The sequence below is a fragment of the Pipistrellus kuhlii genome, unplaced genomic scaffold (assembly GCF_014108245.1).
Source record: "Pipistrellus kuhlii isolate mPipKuh1 unplaced genomic scaffold, mPipKuh1.p scaffold_m20_p_3, whole genome shotgun sequence".
NCBI lineage: Eukaryota > Metazoa > Chordata > Mammalia > Chiroptera > Vespertilionidae > Pipistrellus > Pipistrellus kuhlii.
In genome coordinates this window covers 135,742,509-135,766,138 of record NW_023425529.1, presented here as the reverse complement: position 1 = coordinate 135,766,138, position 23,630 = coordinate 135,742,509, and the positions used below count along the sequence as shown (strand labels likewise).

The 23,630-nt window shown below is 39.4% G+C and overlaps 1 protein-coding gene across 2 annotated transcripts in view; it reads left to right on the top strand.

The window, feature by feature from the left end:
• OBI1 (ORC ubiquitin ligase 1) overlaps positions 1 to 19,258 on the top strand; it is a 40,274-nt gene extending 21,016 nt beyond the window's left edge. For both annotated transcript variants that reach the window (XM_036457199.2, XM_036457200.2), the window contains one exon: positions 15,754 to 19,258. In XM_036457199.2, the coding sequence (XP_036313092.1) occupies positions 15,754 to 17,263 (1,510 nt within the window). In that variant the 3' untranslated portion in view covers positions 17,264 to 19,258. The remainder of the gene's footprint in view (positions 1 to 15,753) is intronic.
• The last annotated feature ends 4,372 nt before the right edge of the window (positions 19,259 to 23,630 follow it).

The following is a 23,630-nucleotide window of genomic DNA, read 5'->3' as shown; positions in this document are numbered from 1 at the left end:
TTCCTCCTGTTTAACCACAAGACTTCCTTTCTTCCTAGTGGAAAAAGACAAGGCAGAATGAAAATTTTCCCTACCAGAAATAGCTCTCTGCTTGTGATTTGAAAAGGAGAAAATGTTGCCTTCAGTAAAATAAAATGTAATATCAGGAAATGGTAGAAGTAAACCATAATTGCTCAAAACAGAGATAACTAACCAATAGAAAAGAAACATAGCTTTTACTTTTAAGTAGTTCCTTCCCCTGTGCTCTGCAACCTCATTTTGCTTTCATTTCAGATAATGACAAATTAGTGAAATAAGCTTAGGAAGTGTTGCTGGTATGTGGTGGTTTTGAGTCTCTGCTCCTCTCATTTATTGGCAGCTCGCCTTGCCAGTCATAGTAATTCTTGTCCATTAGCTATTTCCCACAGCATGCTGAATGGAACTAAAGCTATTTTGTTTGTAGCTTTTATTTCTTGAAAGGTTGCCCACCAGATTTCAGATTTAATGCCAGGCCCCAAGATGTGTGTTTTTAAATATCCATGGCTCCATCCTGATAAGTAACTGAAGAATCTCACCTGAAGAAACCTGCACTCACTTCTAATAAGCAGCCATACTTCTAAATCCCATATAACTCTGGATTTGCTATCTTTAACTTCCATTCCATCCCTTCAGGGTAAGGGGCCACTTTCGCTTTAAAAACGATTTGAACTAACCCCTATTCCAGATCAATTTACAGTGCATTGAGGTATTAAATGCATTGCAATTTGATTTATAGCCTTGTTTACTCTGCATCACCAAACCCTAGTGAGATTCAGAGAGAAGCTGACCACAGCTGAAAATATCCAGATCTGGTTCACCTGAGGAGAGCTTCTATTTATATTGAAAATAATATGAAAATTCAAGAGTTTAAAACTACATGCAAGCAACTAAAAACCCCCATTTCATTTTTTTCCCCCTTGATTAGGAAGCACCTTGACCAATTATTTTTCTCTTGTCTGCTTGGTTAGATGCCAGTATAAATTTAGAAAATGGCAGGTGGGTTGTAGTAATGAGCATCTTTATCAAAGATGCAGGACTTTAGCCGAGCTTTGAAGGATGGAGATTTCAGTGAGAAGGAGAACATTCTGGGCCAGAGAAAACATCTTGAGATGAGAGGAGCACTGTGTGGTCCCTTAAGCTCTAGAACCTTGTCTCCAATAGCAGTCTAACATCACGCTCAAGAAAAATCATAGCTTCCCTCCCGAACTTGTCAGAGCAGAAGTCTTTTACACATCTCTTCATTGTGACCGTCATCACCCTAGTAAATAGCTGATTAGCATGACCCCACCACATCCACCACTTTTGCTCTAAGCAGGAAGACCTGGTCTCAGCCTCTTATATAGTGTGGAGCGCCAAGAGTGTTACAACTCCACATGGTAAGAAACAACAAGAATGATGAGAGGAAGTTGAAGGGAAGACTGCAAATATTGCATTTCTTATACCACTGAATTCTCTTGGCTTCAATTACTATTCCTAAACTATGCCAGGAAATGGGATATTTGTCCTTGATAGAGTTAGGAGTTCCTTTGTGACATTTTACCTTGAAGAGGTATGAAGAATTGACTTGTAAAGTATTTAAAAGTTCCATGCCCTCTCTCTGTGTTCTCTGTGTTTAGTTGTGCCATTTTTATGTTGTAGGTGTGCTAAGCAGGATTTGTGCTATATTGCCAGCTATTATGAGGCTTTAGCAGAACAGCTATTTTTGCTGTTAGCTATTAACTTAATAGCATAGGGTATAAAGATCTATATATAATATATAAAACTTCACAGGTCATTTATATCAAACTTGGTTATAATTGGATTAATGGCTTACTTTCTATAAATATGGATTCAGGAATGTTATGTTCTTATAATTGTGTCTTTAGTGAGATCTGTGGGTTTGGTAATGACTCCTTGCATGAAGCAGCTCTTTTATTGCACAGCAACCCCAGACTGTCATTATGAACCAATCTTCTTCACCCAGATCCTGTGGGAAGATAAGGGCTACAGACACCCTCTGGACAGTGAGCAGAAAAGAAGAGCTCTAAAGAGGAATGAATAGACTTCACAGATTACAATCTGTGTTTTTCTTCCATTTATGCTGTATTTATGTTTACTATATTTATGTTCCTTGTGTAATCTCATCTATTCCCATGGCTTTAATAATATTTACCATATGTGAGAGGTTACAAAATAAAATTTATATCTTTGGCCTTGCCCATTCTTCTGAACTTTGGATTCTTGTTTCCATCTGTCTACTTTATACTTTCACCTGAATTGCTATACCTTAAATTTAGAGCAAAGAGGTTAGATACAGTCATGTGCTACATAACATTTCAGTCAATGTTGGAACACATATACAACAGTGGTCCCATAAGATTATAATGGAGCTGAAAAATTCCTATTCCCTAATGATGTAGTTATTGTAACATTGGAGTGGTAACACATTACTCATGTTTGTGGTGATACTAGTGTAAACAAACCCATTGTGCTGTCAGTTGTATAAAAGTAGCACATACAATTACAGTAGTGGGCTATACCATCTAGGTGTGTGTAAGTGCACTTAATAATGCATTTCTCAGAGCATATATTCATCATTAAGTAGCAAATGACACTTTCATAGTCCCTTCTTATTCACGGTTTTGCTTTCTGTGGTTTCAATTTCCACAGTTTTAGTTACGCCTACATTCAGTAGCCATCCAGAAATACTAAATGGAAAGTTCCAGAAATAAACAATTCTTAAGTTTTAAATTGGGCACTGTTCTTAGTAGCATGATGAAATCTCATGCTATCTGCTTCCTCGTACCCAGGATGTGAATCATCCTTTTGTCCAGTGTATCTTTGCTGCATATGCTACCTGCTCCTTACTCACTTAGCCATCTCAATTATCAGATCAACTGTGGCAGTGTAACAATGCTTGTACTCAAGTAACCCTTGTTTTATTTGATAGTGGCCCCAAAGCCATTCACATATATTTTATTACAGTATATTATTATAACTGTTTCATTTTATTAGTAGTTATTGTTTATCTCTTACTGTGCCTAATTTATAAATTAAACTTTATCATAAGTATGTATGTATGGGAAAAATAGTATATATAGGGTTTGGTACTATCCTCGGTTTCAGGCATCCATTAGGGGTCTTAGAACCTATCCCTCATGGATAAGGGGGGTACTTCTGTAAATGTTTAGCACTGGAGACAGACTACCTATATTCATTCTACTGCTTTCACTCTGCCCCTCTTCCCCTACCCAATTCATTTTCACCATACTCAAAATTGTCTTTTTATAAAGTATAAATCAAATTATTTAAATCTTCTGCCTAAAACTATTCAGTGCTTTCCTAAAATAAAATTCAAATCATGTACAAGCTAGTCTATATGTACCTGTTTCACTTCATCTTATTTTCATTTCCCCAACTTATCCTGCTCCAGTCATAATGGCCTTCTGTTTCTAAAACATGCTGGACTTTTGTTCTCTGCTTAGAATGTTCAGCTTCCAGATCTTTATGTGTGTGGCTCTCTCTTCTGTTATCAGATTCAGAGAGGACTTTCCTGATCATTCAGTGAAAAGCAGCCCTCTGCTTCAGCACCTTATACTTCCTTACTCAGTCTTATATTGATAATAGCAATAAATCATGGCGTGAGATCGCAGTATAGTGTGTGATTATGAACTCCGGAGCAGGCTTCCTAGGAATGAACTCATTGTTCACTTACTAGCTCTGGGACATGGGGGAAGATATTTAACCTTTCTGCACTTCAGTTTTTATCTTCTGCAAAATGGGGACAGGAGCTTCCTAGTTGTAATGAGAGTTAAATGAATTTAAACTTGAAATGCACCTAGAGCCCATAATTAATGCTCAACCAGTGTTATAGTATTATTTATTGTCTTCTTCATCCTTATCACTGTCTGAAATTATCTTGTTCGTTTAATTGGTTGGCCTGTTTGTTGTCTGCCTCCTCCATTCTAAAGTTTTAAGCTCCACAGGGTGAAGACCTAGCTGCCAACTCCTTCCCTTGTAAAACCCCAGCACTTGAAAGGCACCTGGTAAATATTTGTTGAGTAATTAAATGAACAGATAAATAACATTTGGAAAATTATTTAAACTCTTGGTGCCATCATTTTCTTTATGAAAAATTGGATAATTTGATATTGCAAGGATTAAAATAAATTATTTTATATCTTTGGCATAATATGTAGCACAACAAACTGGTAGAGGTGTGTGTGTGTGTGTGTGTGTGTGTGTGTGTGTGTAAATAATTGCACCTTTCATCCATTGCACCCAAGATTGTTTATCCTCTTGCTTTGTTCCTATTCTCTTTAATGACTTTACTACTCATCTGCTTGCCTAAGGTAAAAACTCCAGTTTCCCCCCACCAGAAATCAAACTGTGACTTCCTGGTTCATAGGACACTCAACCACTGAGCCATGCTGGCCGGGCTTGTTTTGCCCATTTTAACAACCTTCCCACTGCTTGTTCTTCTTTTCCACTCTGAACCCTTGAGCATCTGCTTTATTGTTGCCTGAACTCTAGAATATAAATTTGATCATCTCACTCCCCTGCTTAATAAACTTTGGTGATTCCTAATTGCCCACAAGTTAAAACCCAAATTTCTTAGTCTACTATGTGAGAATCCTTAACTATATGTCCTCAGCTTAGCCTTCTAGTCTCCTCTCCTGCCTCCCCCCTTCCTGTACTCTGCTTTGGCCATGCTGAATTTCTCACTGGCCCAGACTTGCCATGTGGTGACATGTCTTTGTACATTTGCTCATGCCTTTTCCTTAGCCTTCCCTGGTCCTCCCCATTAGCTGCTGCTTTTTATTCTGCCTGGTTATTTCCTACCCATCCTTTGAGATCTGTAAAGCCCTCAATGATTTCCTTAGACAGAGGAAACACTTTCCTCATGTTCTTCCCATTGTTTTTCTATTGCATTGTTTTAAAGATCACATTGTATACTGACTAGTTCCATGACTATAACACCCAGTTAATCTATCAGCTCCTTGGAGCTAAGACATTTTTTAAAAAATGCATCTCTGTGTGTGTATGTGTGTGTGTGTGTGTGTGTGTGTACGTATTTCTATTACAGGTGTGAGCATACATGTATCTTCTCTGGGTCCTGGCAAAGGGAAGGTGTCCTTATATTCTAATACTCTATATTGCTACTTGTAGGGAACTGACCAAGAATTAAGATTTTTAGCTTTCTTGAAAGTTAAAGTATAAAGTGTTTAAGAGGGCAGGGAGTCAGATTTCTGGCATTTTCTCCAAATGAGGAGAGCAGAAGGATTTCCTGAAATTTTCATACACTGTACTGAAGAGTGGGAGTTACAAAAGGAAAAGAGGAGGCAACCTTAGAGCTCGCCTGGCTCCTCGATAAGGTTTCTTGTCTGAGTCTCCTTTCTTGAACCAGGTTTTCCTGCACTTGCCTGTGTCCATGCTGACTCCAAGCTATGGCCTGTTCCATTTCACAGGTCTGTTCTTCCTAAACTGTGTTTTAAGACATGCTTGTATCACTGTCTCTACTCCTGGCTCTTGTTTTTTTTTCAGCAGCACTTGCTGGCCTTGGCTGTTCTCCCTTCTTGACTTATGCTGGCCTTTATTGTTTCTCATGATTCTGCTCTGACAAACCATGATTCCTGGTATTTGACCCCAGCCTGATCCAATGAGTGATTCTGCTTGCCCTTTGGTTTTCCCGGAAGGGGAACTTGTAGACTGTCAGGGGAGCCTGATGATACCCTGGGGCCAGACTGACAGCCAGGTGTGCTCAGGCCCCTCAGCCGCCTGAGGGGCCCTTCTCTGGATATTCAGCTAATTGGGGATGGACAGTTACTGCAGTTTTCTGTCAACTTGTCTTTATTATGTTGATAAGATATTTTAGGAGCCTGCAATGCATGCTAATGACTAAGCAATAAGCTTGTCAGAACGATTATGAACTGCAGGAGAACAAGGATAATATCTTCTACTCCTTTTGTTTTCCTTCCTCATAGCCCCTCGGCATACCTTAGTCCTCAGAAACTGTCATCTCAGTAATAATTACAGGATACCTGGATCACAGTTTTTTATTTTGTTTTATTTTGTTTCAGATTGTTCCTCATGCTGAGAGAGATTGATCTAACTATAGGGGGAAATGTATACATAGTTATTAGTCCAGAGATTTTAAAGTTTGCTTTTTTCATTTAACAATAGTTTTACTCTTTTATAATATTAATATTCTGTTGTTAAGGATATTTGTATTTTGAGGAAAAGAATTCATCTTAGAATTACAAAAAAATATATGAAATAGCATGTCTTAAACTTTTATCCTTCCATGAATGATTAGTATTCCCACTGATGTCATGTAAACTATCAAGGCTGATCTTCTTGGGCAGAAAATTAGGGCATTTCTGCATGGAATTGTAATGATATATATTTATCAAATAGAATGAAATTTATTCCATAGTAAAAGAGTAATCCACCCTCATAGGCAGTGAGTGTGTATATATAGGTCAGCTCTTTTTGGAGATTTACCCCAAAGGGGAATCTTTTCCTCTTCAATTTGCATATGCTACCCAACACTCCAGTTGTTTCTGTTAAGAATTTCTAGATATCTCAGCAAGAATTTTAAACACTATAATTTTTTATTACAAATGCCTGGTTAGTTTAATAAAATACACACACACACACACACACACACACACACGCACACACCTTTCCTTAAAATTATGTTAATAATATGAGCTATTTTTAAACTCTGCTCTCCATTTGCTATTAAAGCAATTCTACCTTAATTTTTTTAAAATATGTTTTTATTGATTTGAGAGAGAGGAAGGGAGAGGGATAAAGAGATAGAAATATCAAAGAGAGAAACGTCAATCAGCTGCCTCCTCTGCACCCTTTACTGGGGATGGAGCCTGCAACCCAGGCATGAACCAGTAATCTCTTGGATTATGGGATCAACACTCAACCACTGTACCACACCAGCTAAGCTCTACCTTAATTTTTAAATAGAATTTTTGGACGGGCCGAAGCCGGTTTGGCTCAGTGGTGGAGCGTCGGTCTGCGGACTGAAGGGTCCCAGGTTCGATTCCGGTCAAGGGCATGTACATTGGTTGCGGGCACATCCCCGGTAGGGGGTGTGCAAGAGGCAGCTGGTCGATGCTTCTCTCTCATCGATGTTTCTAACTCTCTATCCCTCTCTCTTCCTTTCTGTAAAAAATCAATAAAATATATATATTTTAGAATTTTTGGGCGGTAGAAGAATAATGTCTCCAAGGACCTCAATTCTTTTCTAGGTCCATTGTCCATGTGACTTTGTCTTTAAAGGGGAAATTGTGGTTTTTTAAAATTCTTATAACTATTGAAGCATTTGATATTTTGTGAATAAACCAAGATGCAACATAACATAGCTTGTATTGTTTTTTAAATTCCTCAATATTAGGTCCTAAAACAAGTACCTATGTGATGTTTAAGCACTAAAATGTTGTTATTTAAATTTTTCTTTATTTCACATAAGTAGCATTGTTTCCTTTTAGTTGAAGATGCCTGCTGATTTGTGCATGAGTTAGACAAGATGATCATATATACTTCTTATATTTAGTACACTGAAAATAAAACTTTTGGTTCATAGTTCTGGTTCAAATTTAGCTTTCATGACTCTGGTTAAAACAGACACTCTCTTTGGTTGGCATTTGCCAGAATGATCTGTCTGGTCTATAGTTTCCTTGAAAAATGATCTTTGGAAGCTTCAAAATACTCTTGAGCTTGTGTCTGAAACATAGTTGGTGTTTGATAAATATCCATTTTGTATATTCATATCTTGTTTTCCCACATCTTTTTTTCTCTCTCCATTTTCTCTTAGCAAATGTATGTATTAATAAATATCAAAACAATGCTAGTCCCTTGACTGTTTAAACAGACCTTGTGCTCAGTAAACCTAGCTTGCATTCTACACTATTCCACAGTATAAATAGATACTGTATTCATACTGCATAACCTTGAACAAGAGACAACCTTTAAAACTTCTCATTTCAAATCTTTAAAATATCAGATTTTGTCTAGTTGGTGTGGCTTAGTGGTTGAGCGCAACCTATGAGCCAGGAGGTCATGGTTCCATTCCCAGTCAGGGCATAAGCCTGGGTTGAGGGCTCGATCCCCAATAGGGGGTGTGCAGGAAGCAGCTGATCAATAATTCTCTCTTCTTATTGATGCCTCTCTCCCTCTCTCTCTCTCTCTCTCTCTCTCTCTCTCTCTCTCTCTCTCTCTCTCTCTCTCTTTCTCTTTTCTCTCTCCCTTCCTCTCTGAAATTAATGAAAAATATTTTTTTAAATAAGAGCAGATTTTGCTTTATAACATTAACATGACGATTAAATTAAGTAAGATATATGGCAATGTACTTGATGTAAGTAAACATTTAATAAGTTGTGGCTGCTGCTATTGTTACTGCCATCATCATTGTCAATAGATACCTCACTGCTATTAAAGATTTATCTTTACACATACTCTTGGTTCCATCCCAAAAGTTCACTTTTTTTTTCTTTTTTTTTAATTGGCCAGGGGATAAAAACTTTGTCTTGCATCTTCAGGAGGCAGGACTATAAGAATGTCTTCCTGTTCTCTTTCAGTATGCCTCATATTATTTAATACTAGAGACCCAGTGCATGAATTCATGCACAAGTGGGGTCCCTCGGCGTGGCCTGCAGGGATTGGACCGAAACTGGCAGTCCAGTGCCTCCTGTCGCTCCTGCTTATCCCGGCCCCGCTGTACCTACCTCTTCACACCCAGTCAGAAGAGGCGAGTACAGGCCATGAGCCCTGTCTCTGGTGCCTGTCCTGAGTGAGCAGTTGGGGGGGGGGGGGCAGGGAGGAAGGGGGATTGGACCTACAGGACTACTAGGGAGTGAGTGGCTGGCGCTGGGCTGGTGTGCCATTGGGATGTTGGGCCACAGGGACAGGTCGGTCAGCTAAGCGGCACTCCCACTGTGGGAGCGCACTGACCACCAGGGAGCAGCTCCTGCATTGAGCACCTGATCCCTGGTGGTCAATGTGCATCATAGCAACCAGTCTTTTGGTAGCTTAAGCTTTTAGATAGATAGATAGATAGATAGATAGATAGATAGATAGATAGATAGATAGATAGATATTTTTGTGGAACCAACTTATGTGACTAGGAATGTGACATAGTACATTTATGATTTAAAAATTCTCTAGAAATGTAGCATTTTTATAACTGAATTCTTAATTTTAAAAGAGAAAAACTCTCTTGAAGAAACACTGGCAAGTCATATAGATCAGCAGTGGGTAAAAAATGTATAGGCCACTTCTTAAAGTTTTCTAGTAGTAGTTTAAAGAGAGATGCCCCCTTCACCAGCACATGCGCAAGGATGAAATAGATGTGGAAAATGTACAAACAACTCTTTGGGTTCAGTTGAGAGAGAAAGGCCTCCACCACCAAATACAGTTTTGAGCTCCCTACAGTCCTGGTCCTCTGAGTCTTCTTTTCCTAAAATTGTCCCCTCACCCTCCGCCAAGTTCACCCTATACACAATGCACAAGGCAGAACACAGCATTGGGACCTCTCCCTTTCCTTCCCACTTCTGTCCTGAAGAGCTCATTTTACAAGCTATTCACTTAAGTCAGGTATAATTAAAAAGACGAGTTTGTACATTTAAAGAGTCTCTGGTGGATTATACTTTAGGAGAAATTTCTTTGGAAAGAGGAACAGTGGAAATTTCCTTTCCCTCTCAGACTTGACTTCTCTTCCATGTTTAAAATAAAGAGCATGCTTTTCTAATATCTCTAAAAGCCAGGAAATGAGAAGATAGACATCTACAGTTATGTAGACAGGCAACTCTACAATAAAATCCCACTCTGTGAATGGTTCATTCTTTCTTAGGGTAAATGTGGCAATACTTTAAAAAATACTTGAGAGTCACGTAACTTTACTTGGTTTTCTCACATATTAGCCATTACTTTAGGTAATCCTGTGCTTGCTTTGGAAGCACATATACATGATATTGTTAATCCTTACAACAATCCTTTTACATCCTTTAAAGTACCATAAAAATAGTATTTCAAGCTAAAACCATGCAAAGCAGTAATAATGGGGGAAACCTCATTGTTCTATAACCTTTAACAATTTTTGTCAAAACATTATATCTCTTATTATTTATAAGTATATATGGAAATTAAAAAAAATAAAACTAATATTTAGTAAGTTAATGTTTATTTCTTTGTAAAAAAAAAAAGCTTACGGAGAATAATCAGTAGTGCTTGCCACCTTATGGAATAACATATATGAAGCATCTTTTCTAACACCTTAACGAATTGTCCTACTCCTTTTCTAACACCTTCACAAATGGTCCTCCTAAGTTTGCATCAGCTTCTATCATTTTATCTTTTGTGCTTTCAATGTCATGAAATATTTCCATTTTGCTTTAATGTGAAAGTTTTTGCTAGCCTATTACTTCCTCTAGACATCTTTATTCTTTTCATCACATTCGATTTTCTCATTTATGTCAATAAGTTTGCCTCTCCCAAGTTCCTCAAGCATATGTAGAGGCTCTCGAATGGTGACAGGTTCAGCATTCCCATAACCAGCTATTCTTCTATTCTTACATTTACATTTGATTCTAGTTTTGCTTCTAGTATTAAACCACTTTTATTTCTTTGCTGCTCCTTCAACTTTGTGGGCTAATACTGTCTTTTGATTACCTATTTCTGTAAATGTCATGTAGAAGCACAGCTCTCTGGTTTGCTGTTTGTGTGTAAACTGATTATCAGATCAGTGACCAGTCACTCTCAGACTTTGAGAACAGTGATCTGATTGGTCACTTATTATAATACATCTGCTATTTATTAGTGTTTTGTAAACTTAAAGCTAGCAGTGAAAATTTTACTTTAATTTGAACCATGTTGTTAAGTGACTGGTGTTATTTAATTAACCTGTGCCAGCTGAAATCTGTGCATATGAGAACGGTGTCCAGCAAGGACATCAGCATTGAAAATCCATCAGGCTAGATCACAAAGCTGGGCCAGAACCAAAGGTTTCTTTCACTTTGTTTCATAATTGCTTTAGCTAGCAAGTGAGGTAAAGATATAAAATCGAAGAAGCATGGGAGGCAGGTAGCTCACTTTGCCAGTGTCCCCTTTGTCCCTCAAGATGATGTTTCTAAAGTTTGGTGGTCTCAGTACTAGCTATGCTTGCTCTGTTTTCCTTTTGTTGGGGATGATTTGAGAACTAGAGAGAAAGAGAGAGAGTAAATTCTGGCATCTGTTCTTTTACTACATTTGCTTTTTTCTGACCTCCTTCAAACATAACCTGTTCTTCCTGTATGATGGTCTATAAGTAAATGTGGTCATGGGAACTTTTCTTCGTTGGAGGTCCCCTTGAAATAGTTGTAATACCTCAAAGGTGAAACCAGTAGGACTTTAATTTCTTTTCCAGTAGGGACAAGAATAATCTTATATTTCTGTAGCTTTTTGGACAAGGGGAGCCCTCCACCAGAACGTACATACACATCAGTTAGCATTGCAAAGTGAGAAATCCTTTGAGCTTCTTCTGGATTCTAGCAGAACACACTTCCGATATCAGTTGCAGCTCCCATTCTGCTCTACGATGTTTTCTCTAACATAATGAAGCCTTTGGCCATCACTGCTACTTTGAAAATCAAAGCCTTTTGGTCTCTAATGGAATGTTTATGAAAATACTCCATTTTGAAATTTGCTCAGGAAAAGGAAGTATGGTAAATGATGTTAGAAATCCCTCCGGCTTGCCTTGGCATTGATTCATTTAATGAGATGTATTCTGGAAATATTTGGAATTACTGTGAATAAGAGAGTATTAAAACCCAAAGGTAAATAAGCTCTTATCCTCATTGTTTTCTTCCTTGGAAGTTTAGCATCATATATGCATTCCTAATTGTTATTTCTATGTGATCAAGTAAATTGCTCTTTGCCAAATTAATATAGGTATCTAGGGTAAGCTAAAAATCTCTAAAGCCTATGTCAAAAGTCTCATCTGTTTAGGGTAAAAGTGGGAGGGTTTTTTGTTTGTTTGTTTGTTTGTTTGTTTGATGGAGCATTGTAGAATGGCAAGCCTGTAGTGGGAAGAAAAAAAAAGTTATACTGTTATAAGCCATGCTTTGTTGCTTTTCTTGGTGTCAGTGAAAAAACAGCAGTCATATGTATGAAACATTTAGTTTAATAATATGGTGACTCATAAATCTTACATGTAAAAGAGGCCTAAGGACCTTTGGCTTATCCTGTGGTGTTGGCCCTATCTTGATGTAAGACATTGATGTGTCTTAAAATAATAAAATAGCATTCATTCAAGAAATATTTAATGAAGAATTGCTATACACCAGTAATTGTTCTAGGGATCTAGCAGTAAATATAGGATGGTCAAACTCTTTGCTTCCCTGCATTCTAATGGGAGAGAGAGAGACAGAAAACAAGTAAATTACATAGATTAATGTATCAGTTCCATGGCTTTCATTATGCATTTCTGTTAATTTGTCCATCAACATAGGTCCCTCAGTAACATGGTAAAATGGTCTGATCACTCCAAGTATTATAGACTTTTTAAGTATTGAAATGGAATTGAGGGCAGTGACCTTTTAGAAAACAATCAGCTTCATCAGTGACTTCTGCTTGCTTGTTCTTCTCATATGCAGGCTCCCTTGCTGGCCTTTGTTTGTTCTCATGGCACTTCAGCTTTCTTTTAGAAGTAACACAAAAAATATGATTAAGGCTATCATTTTGACTTCAACTCAGAACCATTTTGTAACTTCTTTTAAAAACTTGTGGGGGCAGCTCTGGCCAGGTAGCTCAGTTGGTCAGAGTGTCGTCCAGATACACCAAAGTTGCAAGTTTGATCCCCAGTCAGGGCACATACAAGAATCAGCCAATGAATGCATAAATAAGTAGAACAACAAGTTAATGTTTCTCTCTTTCTCTCCTTTCCTCACTTCCCCTCCCTTCCTCTCTCTCAAAAAAAATTTTTTAATTAATTAACGCAAGATGCAAATATAGCCTCTTACAATGACATTATATGTGAAAATTTCAAACAAAACCTGGAATAAGAAGCTTCTGATTTTTTTTGAGAAATGTTCCATATTTGTTATTGTAGTATAAGCCTCTGAGTTCCCAAGGATATCCCTTTCATAACAGACACTATTTAGTAACAATATTTGATTTTAAATCGTTTGATATTTTTCATCTGAGGATAGCTTTATCATAAAAATTACACTTAAAAAAACAAATTTTCTTGGCAGACAAATTTAAAGCTGTCACTTTGCTGTGTGCATTAAGTAAACATGCTACACAATTTTTCTATTTAAAAATATGTAGATTATTTTATTATGCCAGAGTGTTTACAGTCAAGAACTCACACCGTTGCTGACAGCATTAAAGATCTTTGTCCACTTTTTTAAATTATCTTACAGAAACTACAGCTTTGTCAAATACATTTATAAACCAATTTTTTTTTTTTTTTTAAAGAAGGAAACACTTTCATTTTTTTCATTTAACCAAATACTCATCATGGTAAGGTTGGTCTTTAAAACAGGGAGGCTTGTTATTTTAGTTGCTTTTATTTTCATTATACCTTTTTTTTTTTTTTTTTTTTGCTTTTCTTTTTAGAGGTTGAAGGGAGTATGCTCTTTCTGAGAGTTTAGTTAATTGCAGTGAGTAGATCAATATTCAGCAACAAGTCTTTTAAGGCCCTTTTTAACCTTGCGATTTATGAATCTATATTTACCTTTGCCCTTGCTTTTTTCCCTTGATGACAAGAGCCAGGATCATATCAAAGGTAAACTGGAGAAAGAATTGAGCTAGTGTAGGAGGATGTGATAGAGCATGAAGTAGTGACTGTAAGGGGTGCAGTTACTATTGGTTTCTTCTCCTTTATAGTTTTTTAAAAATACTTCATACATTTTATTCATTGTAATTATTTTCATTATGGAGTGGGGGGGGGGGAGGAAAGATAAACCCATAGATAAAAAACATTTGTAAAAAGTCTCCTTCTTAAGTATCTTCCTCCAAGGAGATAACCCCTGAATTCTTCATGGTTCAATATATAATTAATAAAAGCAGTGATTAAGAAAATAGCTTTTGTGGAGAAAAGTTATTTTTTTATGGGTTAGAATATAAGGCTTATGTTTATTGACTGATACAAGCAGTTGTTTTGTTTTGTTTTTTTAAGAGAATTTTCCTTGGTGGCAAGATGGAATTTAAGGTAGACATTTTATGTCCCTTAAGGTGGGACAGTCTATTGACTTTTGTATCCTCAGTTCCAAAAATATCACTAGCCCATACTAGGTGCTCATAACTGGGCTGAACCTAATACCCATTCTTCTTCTTCTTTTCTTTTATTTATTTTTTAATCCTTACCAGAAGATTAAATAACTTGCTAACTTTTCCATTGCTTTCCTGGAGCTTATACTCTAAAGGGGAGGAGAGAGACAGAAAACAAATAAATTACATGGATTAATTTCTCAGTTCCTATCTTTTCCATTGATTTTCAAAGAGAGTGGAAGGAAGGAGAGAAAGAAAGAAACATTGATGTGCCGAGACCGGTTTGGCTCAATGGATAGAGCATCGGCTTGGGGACTGAAGGGACCCGGGTACGATTACGGTCAAGGGCATGTACCTTGGTTGCGGGCATATCCCCAGTAGGGGGTGTGCAAGAGGCAGCTGATCAATGACTCTCTCATTGATGTTTCTAACTCTCTATCTCTCTCCCTTCCTCTCTGTACAAAATCAATAAAATATATTTAAAAAAAAAAAAAAAAAGAAAAGAAAAAGAAACATTGATGTGAGAGAGATACACCGACTGGTGGCCTCCCCCAGGAGCCCTGACCAGGCTGGGGATTGCCATTGAGCCTGCAATTGAGGTATGTGCCCTTGACCAGAATCGAACCTGGGACCCTTCAGTTTGTGGGTCAGTGCTCTATCCACTGAGCAAAACTAGCAAAGGCCCAATCAATACCCATTCTTAAGGAAGTTGAAAAATAAGATAAGCTCAAGCAAAAGGAGTGAATTTTTGATGTGTTCTTTTTCAGTTACTCTCCGAAGTATTCCTTTTCAGAAAGTGTGAAAATGTTTTTATGCGTAATATATTGTAACCACAAGCACTGACTTTATATTTCAGAGTTGGAGAAAATGAGATTGATGTTTCACATAATTGTAAAATGCCAAAAATAAGTAGAACTGAAATGAGTTAAAGCCCAGTGTTCAGAAAGGCCAAGTAAAAGCTTCAGATCATCGGTGGCTATAATTGAAAGGATCCAAATAAGTATTTAAAACCATCCCTGCTGGGACTGCTAGGATTTCTGAATTTCAAAATGGCATTTTATGTTTGACAAGGTGACATTGTATAAGAAATGTATTATAAAACACTGCTGTACGATAGGAAAATGATTGAATGTAAATATTTCAAGATGTGGACCACTGTTCAAATGTTATCATAAATCTTTGCCATTGTTTTAGGGGATAACTCTTCATGCATATATGAGATGAATTGATAGAGCTAGTTCTTAGAAGGGAAATCTTCAGCAAGTTTCTGCCTCTTCTACCACTGGTTTGATTTGACCACAAAAGTATTCTTTAAATCTTTGCCATATTATTATATGCTTATTGTTAAATTAGTGGGGAAAACATTTTTTTAAATACATCTGGCATTGCTTTGTCCTCTTCATTGAAATATCACATGTGAAATTAGAATGCGCTGAGACAATTGGCACTCTTGAAAAGTGAGGCTAACTGTCCTTCCATTCCTTGCAGGTTTGGAAGGTTTACAGTGGCTGCTCTTCAGTCCAAAGTAGAACAGTATGAACGTGAAACCAATCGCCTCAAGAAAGCCCTGGAACGAAGTGATAAGTATATAGAGGAACTAGAATCTCAAATTGCACAGCTAAAAAATTCAAGTGAAGAGAAGGAAGCTATGAATTCCATTTGCCAGAGAGCACTTTCTACAGATGGCACGGGGTGCAAAGGCAGCGAGGAGGATATGGCATCCACAAATCAAGGCGATGGTGCCAGAAAGCAGCTTAGCTCTTCCACCCCAAGCTCCCACCTGACACAGCCTTCTAACAGTTCCGCCCGGCAGGAAAACACCAACAAAGCAGAACTAAATTGTTCCAAGAACAAAGACTTATATCAAAAACAGGTGGAAATAATGTTAGGTGTAACTGATGCCAGTATGGATACTTATTTGGAAGGAGAATGGGGTAATAAACCAACTGACAGTGCACCCTTCAAAGATGAACTTTATGATCTTCCAGCTCCTTGCACTCCTTTGTCCCTTAGTTGCCTTCAGCTCAGCACTCCAGAGAATAGAGAGAGCCCTATGGCCAAAGTGGGAAGTTCCAAAAAGCACTCAAACCATCTCAGAAAATTGGTGTTTGATGATTTTTGTGATTCTACAAATGTTTGTAATAAAGATTCAGAAGATGATAAAAATGAAAGTGAAAAGAAATCAGAACATTTTACTTCCCCAAAGACTGGGTTTTGGGATTGTTGTTCCACAAGCTATGCCCAAAGCTTGGATTTTGAAAACGCAGAGGACAACACGATAGCAAATTCTGTCGGACACATTTCTTCAAAACTGAGTGAGAAATCGGCCTCATGTTTATCTAAGAGGCTGAATTCTATTCGCTCTTCTGAAATGAATCGGACAAGAACATCCAGCGAAGCCTCAATGGACGCAGCTTACCTTGACAAAATCTCTGAGCTGGACTCAATGATGTCTGAGTCGGACAACAGTAAGAGCCCTTGTAATAACGGTTTTAAGTCAGTGGATTTGGAAGGGTTATCAAAGTCATCTCAAGGCAGTGAATTTCTTGAGGAACCAGATAAATTGGAAGAAAGAACTAAGCCAAACCTTTCCAAAGGTTCTCTAACTTCTGATCAGTTAGAAAATGGAAATGAATGGAAATCGTCTTCTTTTTTCCTCCTCTCTCCATCTGACCAAGAAATGAGTGAAGAATTTTCGGTCCATCCCAGTTCTAACTCAGGAACTAATGAACTCAAACCCCCAAGCTGCTTATTTCAAAATGAGTTTTCCCAGGATGTTTTGTTAAGCAGTTCACATAGGCTGTTTGAAGATCAAAGGTTCGGGTCATCTTTGTTTAAGATGTCCTCAGAGATGCATGGTCTTCCTAACCACCTTCAGTCTCCTTGGTCTACTTCTTTTGTGCCTGAAAAGAAGAATAAAAATGCGAATCAGTCAACAAAAAGAAAAATCCAGAGCAGCCTTTCCAATGCTAGCCCATCAAAAGCAACTAAAAGTTGACCCATTAGGAGGGTGCCATTTATGTTTTTGTCCAGAGAGGAATACAAGTTTTTAAAGTTATCTTTTTCCCCCTCATAAAAGTTCTGTACAATTTTGAATTGGTAATCTTTAGTCAACTATCAAGTCAGAATGGTAGATTAGCTTATACCAGAATACTTTTGTTCATTTTGAAGAGTTTCTTCATTTTCAGATGGGAATATTTTTTACCAGAAGGTAGGCAGGTTTCTTTTAAATGAATATTATTTGTATCTGATTTGGGTATAGTTTGTTTTGAATCTTGATTTAACTATTAGATACAATGGCCTATTAATGAGCCTCAGTTATCTTCAGAACTAGGATTTTTTAAAATAAAACTATGTTGTCTACACACTGCTCATGACACTTGAGTTTCTTTAAAAGATTTTCCGAGGGTGGACATTATTTTGCCCCCTTTTATTTATGTCTAGTAGTGGCCTTTTATGCAAGGCCATCATGGATTAACAGCACTCTAACCTTAGACCAATATTAAATTCTTTTTTTTTTTTAGATTTTGTGTGTATGTGTTTTTAATATTGTGTTTTGTTCAGTTTTTGTAAAAACATTTTGCTAGTATGAAAGGATACATTTCTATATGAAAATATTTGTTTTATGTCGGATAACTTTCTTTTCATCTTTTTGTGTGTAGTGAAAAATAAAAAAATTGAGCCTACTTTGGAAAGAAGGCATGGAACAGTTGGGTTTGGAGGAGCCTAAACATGGTAGCCTCATTGTTCCAGATAGACAGGTGCAAAAACACTCACAAGTTCTGGATCCACTCGTGCGGATCTGCCAGGGAAGCTTTTTTGGAATGATCAAGTTGTTGTTTGCATGTTACTGTTCTTTGTAAAAACTCTATGCATGGTAGCATTCTTGCTTGCACTGTTTTTAAGAAAAAGGTGTTTCGGTTGGCTAATGGAATATCTTCTAAGTAGGACAATATTTTTTTTAATGAAGAGTGTTAGGGTATGAATAGGTGAGCTAAAGCACAATTTATAATTTAGGATCTGAAAAAGTTTGCTCTCAACATGTATGGTATAGCTATATAGGCTTTTAAAAATGGTTTAATATGCTAGTGACTTGCTTAGCTAAAGTGCACTGAACATTTAAATTGATATACTATTTTATGTTTATACTGCATGCTTTTCTATGTGAATTGAATAAAGGTTGCCATCGCATTGTAATCCTTAATATTGTCTCAGATTTTGAATTAGCCTGTAAAGATCAGGAAAACTTATCATTTTTAATGGCTTTTACAATATAAGGGTTGAAAAACTATGACCTGTGGACCAAATCTGGCCTTCATCTGTTTTTGTGAAAGGCCTATGAACTAAAACGAGTTTTTATATTTTTTAATGTTTTTTTTTTAATGCAAGGAATATTCCATAACACAGGAAAGAAATAAGTAATTCGAATTCCAGTGTTTCTGTATAAAGTCTTATTAGAACAAAGCTGCTTACTTGTGTACATATTGTCTATGGCTGCTTTTGCACTGCAGTGGCAGAGTGGAGTAGTTGCAACAGAGACCATATGTCTCACAAAGTCTAAAATACAGAAAAACTTGCCGACCACTGTCATTAAGACTCAGGATTCAACAAAACCATAAAAGTAAAACAAATCACTTTTATGACTTGGAGAATCATGCCCTCCATTTTTAGAGGTAATAAGCCAAAATAAAAATGTTAAAGAGCTAATATAAAGCATTTTTTAATTTTGTCATACATATTTCCCCAAAAAGTATTTATGTATCATTTTGTCTTTCTGATATGTTAAAATCTAATGGATAATTTCAGAGATATTAGCAGTGTAAGTACCTTTGACAATGTGGTTATTCATTTGAAATTTTATTAAATGTAGAAATCTAAATGTTTTCTGAATAGAATAAATTTGGGGGTAAGCCTCTTATTCTGTATGTAACTTTTCTGTGTCATGAATGTATCAGTTTTCAATCCAAATATATACTGACACTGTGCAATGGAATCCAGTGTGTAACCTGATTTACTAATGCCTATCTACCATAAGAGTGTCTATATTGGACCAGAGTATTTCCCAGCCACTTTAGAAACACCACTCCATCCTTCCCAAAACAATATTTCATATATTAAATTATTCAAATCTGTAAATTTCTCAATTGAAGGGTTTTATTTTAAATACAGTCTCATTTGTCCTCTTTACCATAATCTATGTCATGACAAATATGGTGGTCTTATATTTTTAAATATATTTTTTATGTACACATACTAAAAAACAACAGCCATCTTTTATTGAATTCAAGTAATTTGCTAACCTATCTCATAATCCTCTTTTCAAATTCTGTGAGCCAACTGTTATCCCCAGTTATAAGTGAATTGAGGATTAGTGGTCAAATTCATCTGGAATGGGATAGAATTGCTTTGCAGCTGAACCTCTTCTCCAGAGCTTGTACTCTTCCTCCCTTATGCATGGGAGTTCACATTTCTAGGCCAAAGAATGAATGGATATGAAATTTCCAAGGATCCTTTTAAACATGTTTTAGAAGTATTACTGTTTTTTTCCCCAAAAATAAAATTTAATTCCTGCCTCTGTTCCTGGATCTGACTCTGCTACTAAATGGAAGCTCAATGATGGGAGTGTGTATGTGCCACTTTTAAGTTTATAAACATTCACATTAACTCTGACACTTACATGAATTCAAAAATAGCATTAAGGCTATGCTAGAAAAAGATGCACTAGTGATAAAGGAAGCAGACACTTATTAGTTCATGTCTTTATAAAAACAGCATCTGTTGACTGCTCATCTTTCTAAAATGCTATACAGTGTGAATGCTAGGTTTTTTTTTTCTTTACATGACCTTTAGCTTTCATCTTTTAATTTTCAAAATCTACATCCCATTTAAAGCAAGTCTTTTTCCTGTTTTAATGAATCAACAGACCAAAACTCAAAATGGTAGACCCTTAATTTCAAATCTACTTTGTTTTTCTCTAAACTCTTTTTCATTTACCTTGGTTTGAAACAACTGTAGGTAACACTGAAAAAGGGAAGAACTTTGATCTTGAACCCTAAAATGTTTTAGGAACTTGTTTCTATATACTTCAATGCTTTCAGTTTTTAAAATATATACACTAGATTTTTTTCCCCTTTGCTTTTGACCTTGTGAATATTTGAGAACATTAGATTAACAGTTTAACTTTGTTGAATGTGGCCTATTGGATTAGAGGGGTTTCCCAAGGCCTCCTAAGAAGGTCTTTCATTCCTATTTGTGGGAGTCCTACAGCATAGTCTTTGCCCATCATGATGTAACCTGATCCTTATAATACTTGGCAGAGAGAAAACCTTTTAAGCAATGATCTCAGAGTGCATAGTGAACATTTATTGCCTAATTCTCGGAACCCTACTCTGAGCGAGGAAGCATCTGTTAAATGCAGATTTCTTTTGAGAACTCATCTGGAACTCAGGCTAGGGTGATTTTGTTTTATATGACAGGCAGGCTAGAATACCTTGAATTGAAGCTATACTTCTTGAAAGATGGAAGGTTCCTGGATCTGCTGTGTTTTAACAGGGAGCAGACCTCCTCTAGTAAATGTTAGTTGGATTAGGCAAGTGTGTAGAATCATGGGTCATCCGTGACACTTATAATTTGGGGGTGGAAAGATTCAATCCCTAAGGACAAGAATTTTACATAGGTTTTTACTGAGATTTTCCGTGAGGAGGGAGGACCTAGTTCTGCTCCATTATAATTCTTACAACACACCCATTGGTGAATGGAAAAGTTCTGTTGGAGAGAGTGTGGAGCCAAGAGGAAACCGGATGGCTTCACGTTGGTACTATTTGTACTGGGTCTTTAAGGATGAATAATAGTCAAGTGTGGAAGGGCATTTCCTGCGTGGCCACTATGCTGGATGGGAGGCCTATTTAGCCTACTCCTGGAAGAGGTGCAGAAGGAACCATTCTCTAGGGTCAGGGTTCCCGACTGAAAAAAGGTTTCCAGATGCTCCAGCCTGATCTTGCAAGTTTGCCTTTGCCCCGCCTTCTCCCTCTGAGCATCTCCGGAGACTCCAGGCTTGCCCTCGCCGCGAGGGCCGGCGGCCGCCTGATGGCGAGACAGTGACTCCCTGGGCGCTGAGAGTCTCAGGAGGTGGCTGGACTGGCCCATCATCTGTCCATTAAGCCGAGGCTCGGCGCTCCGAAGGCCGGAAGGCGCGACCTCGCTTCACTCACGGGTCATCTTTGTGCCGGGGTAGGGGTGGGTGGAGGCGGGGAAGAGCTGGCCCTCGGACCGGGCCCTGAGCCTTCTTTCCTCCCCGCGGTTCCAGCGAGCCCAGCCTTCCCGGATCCCCGCACCCAGTACCGCTTCCCCCCTCCTCCGAACCGGCCCAGCGGGAGCACAGACGCGCGGGGCGCGCCCCCCGGGCCGGGGTTCCCAGCGCCTCGGAGGGCGCTCGCTCTCCGCGGGTCCCGCCCCGGCCCCACCCGGAGAAACGACTGGCTCCGCGGTCCCCTTTATAATTTTATTACCACGCACGGACCCGGCGATGAAGACGCCACACCAACAAAGAGTTTTCCTTCCCACCTTAACCTTGCACACAATCCTTTAACAAATTAATTAATCCTAATGAATTAACACTTCATTTATTTAAACGCGCTACAGTCCATGAATTAAATTTTCATGCAGTGATTAAAGGCTGTTGAAATATGCATGATTTCGTTAAAATTTTATAATAAATCAGGGCAATGTGTTACATGACAAGGCAAACTATTTCCCAGTCCCCCTCGCAAGGGGCTTTGATGTGTGCGGGCGGCGGCGGGGAGGAGGGGCGGCGGGCGGCGGGACCCAGCTCCTCGGACCCAGCTCCTCACTCCGGCGTGTGGACTCGCGGCTGGGCGCTTCCCTCCTTTGGGGGATCCCGCTCCCGCAGGCAGAGCTGTGCCTGCGGAGGGCAGCGCAGCCCGCCCCTCGGCCCCGGGGACGGCCCTGGCGGCCGGGCTGGGGGTCCGCTGCTGGTCACTGGCGCCGGCGGAGCTCCCTCCAGCCCGGGAGGGCGCGTCCGGGTCGCCGCTGCGGGCGAGGCAGGCGGCAGGCGAAGGCCGGGGAACTTCCTACTCCTCGCCTGGGGTCCTGGGCGGACGTGTCTGTTGCAGAATTGGTTTGTTCGTAGTTTTTTAATCCAGAGGAACTCGAAACCCTTTCTCTAACCCAGCGCGCTCTGGCAGTCTTGAAGCTGCCTGGGCGAGGCAGGGGCGGCTCTTGGGGCCTAAACCACAGGGGCCTGTGGCCATCCTGAGCGCTCACAGCATTGCGCACTGGGGCAACCCAACTGGTCCAGGCAACTAGCGGGCGCGGAAGGCGTGCCCTGTTGGGACGGAGACGTAGTTGTCTTGTATCACCCCTAGGGCTTCAAGGCCACCGGGAGATTATTAGGCTGGAGATAGGTACATACAGGGGAGGGCAAAACTGGTTTACAGTCAGTTCGTATGAAAAGAATACAATAGTGAATAAATAAAAATACAAAGATAAACTCTGTTTCGCGTACTCACAACTGTAAACCTACATGTGCCCAGCCCTGCACATAGACGTCTACTTAGGTAGTGCGTAGGGATGATGACCCGCAGGGAAGTTCACTGGAGAGCATCATGGGCGTCTCTGGGTGGGTGGTCAACATCCATGAAAATGTTCCCAACGGAAGTTGCATTTGAATTAAACGGACAGAAGGAACAACATAGTGGATTTTGCACTGGATTACTCTAAAACGTAGTCCGCGAATCCCAGCTGGAGCCCAGTCTGGATGCGGGGCTGAGAGCCTCGCTACGGGTCTCAATAACTCATCCCCTCGCCCCTGACCTTGGGGACAGACCAAGACCAGCGGCCCCGGGTGTGGCCCGGGACAGGGAGGAAGGAAGGACCAAAGCCTCCAGGAAGCCTCCAAGCCTCAGCCTGCGAGAACGCGACTCTTCCTGGCCCGGCGCCTTGGCCTGAGCTGGGCCCTGCGGGAGGCAGAGGTGGGCGCTGTGGTGGGCGGTCCAGGGCCCTTGGCAGGGCCGGTGAGGAGCCCAGTCTTCTCGCCAAGGTAGGACCGAGTTGGAATGCCGGAATGCCGGAGGGTAGCGCTGGGAGCCGAAGGATCAAAACAGCTCAGGCGTGGCCCTGAGAAGGCGAAGAGAGTCCAAGTGGAAAGGACCTTACCAGTCCTTCCTCTAGCTCTACCCTTCGGACAGTGTCCGAGCTGGGGCATGGGAGGACCGCCCTAGTGCCACTCCTCTTTCGAGAAACACCCCCCGCCCTCACCCCCCATCCCCACCACAGGCAGGCTCCTCTTCCCACTGCCTGGAACAGCCCAAGCCTCATCTAAAACAGGCTGTTTCTGGACTGCGGGG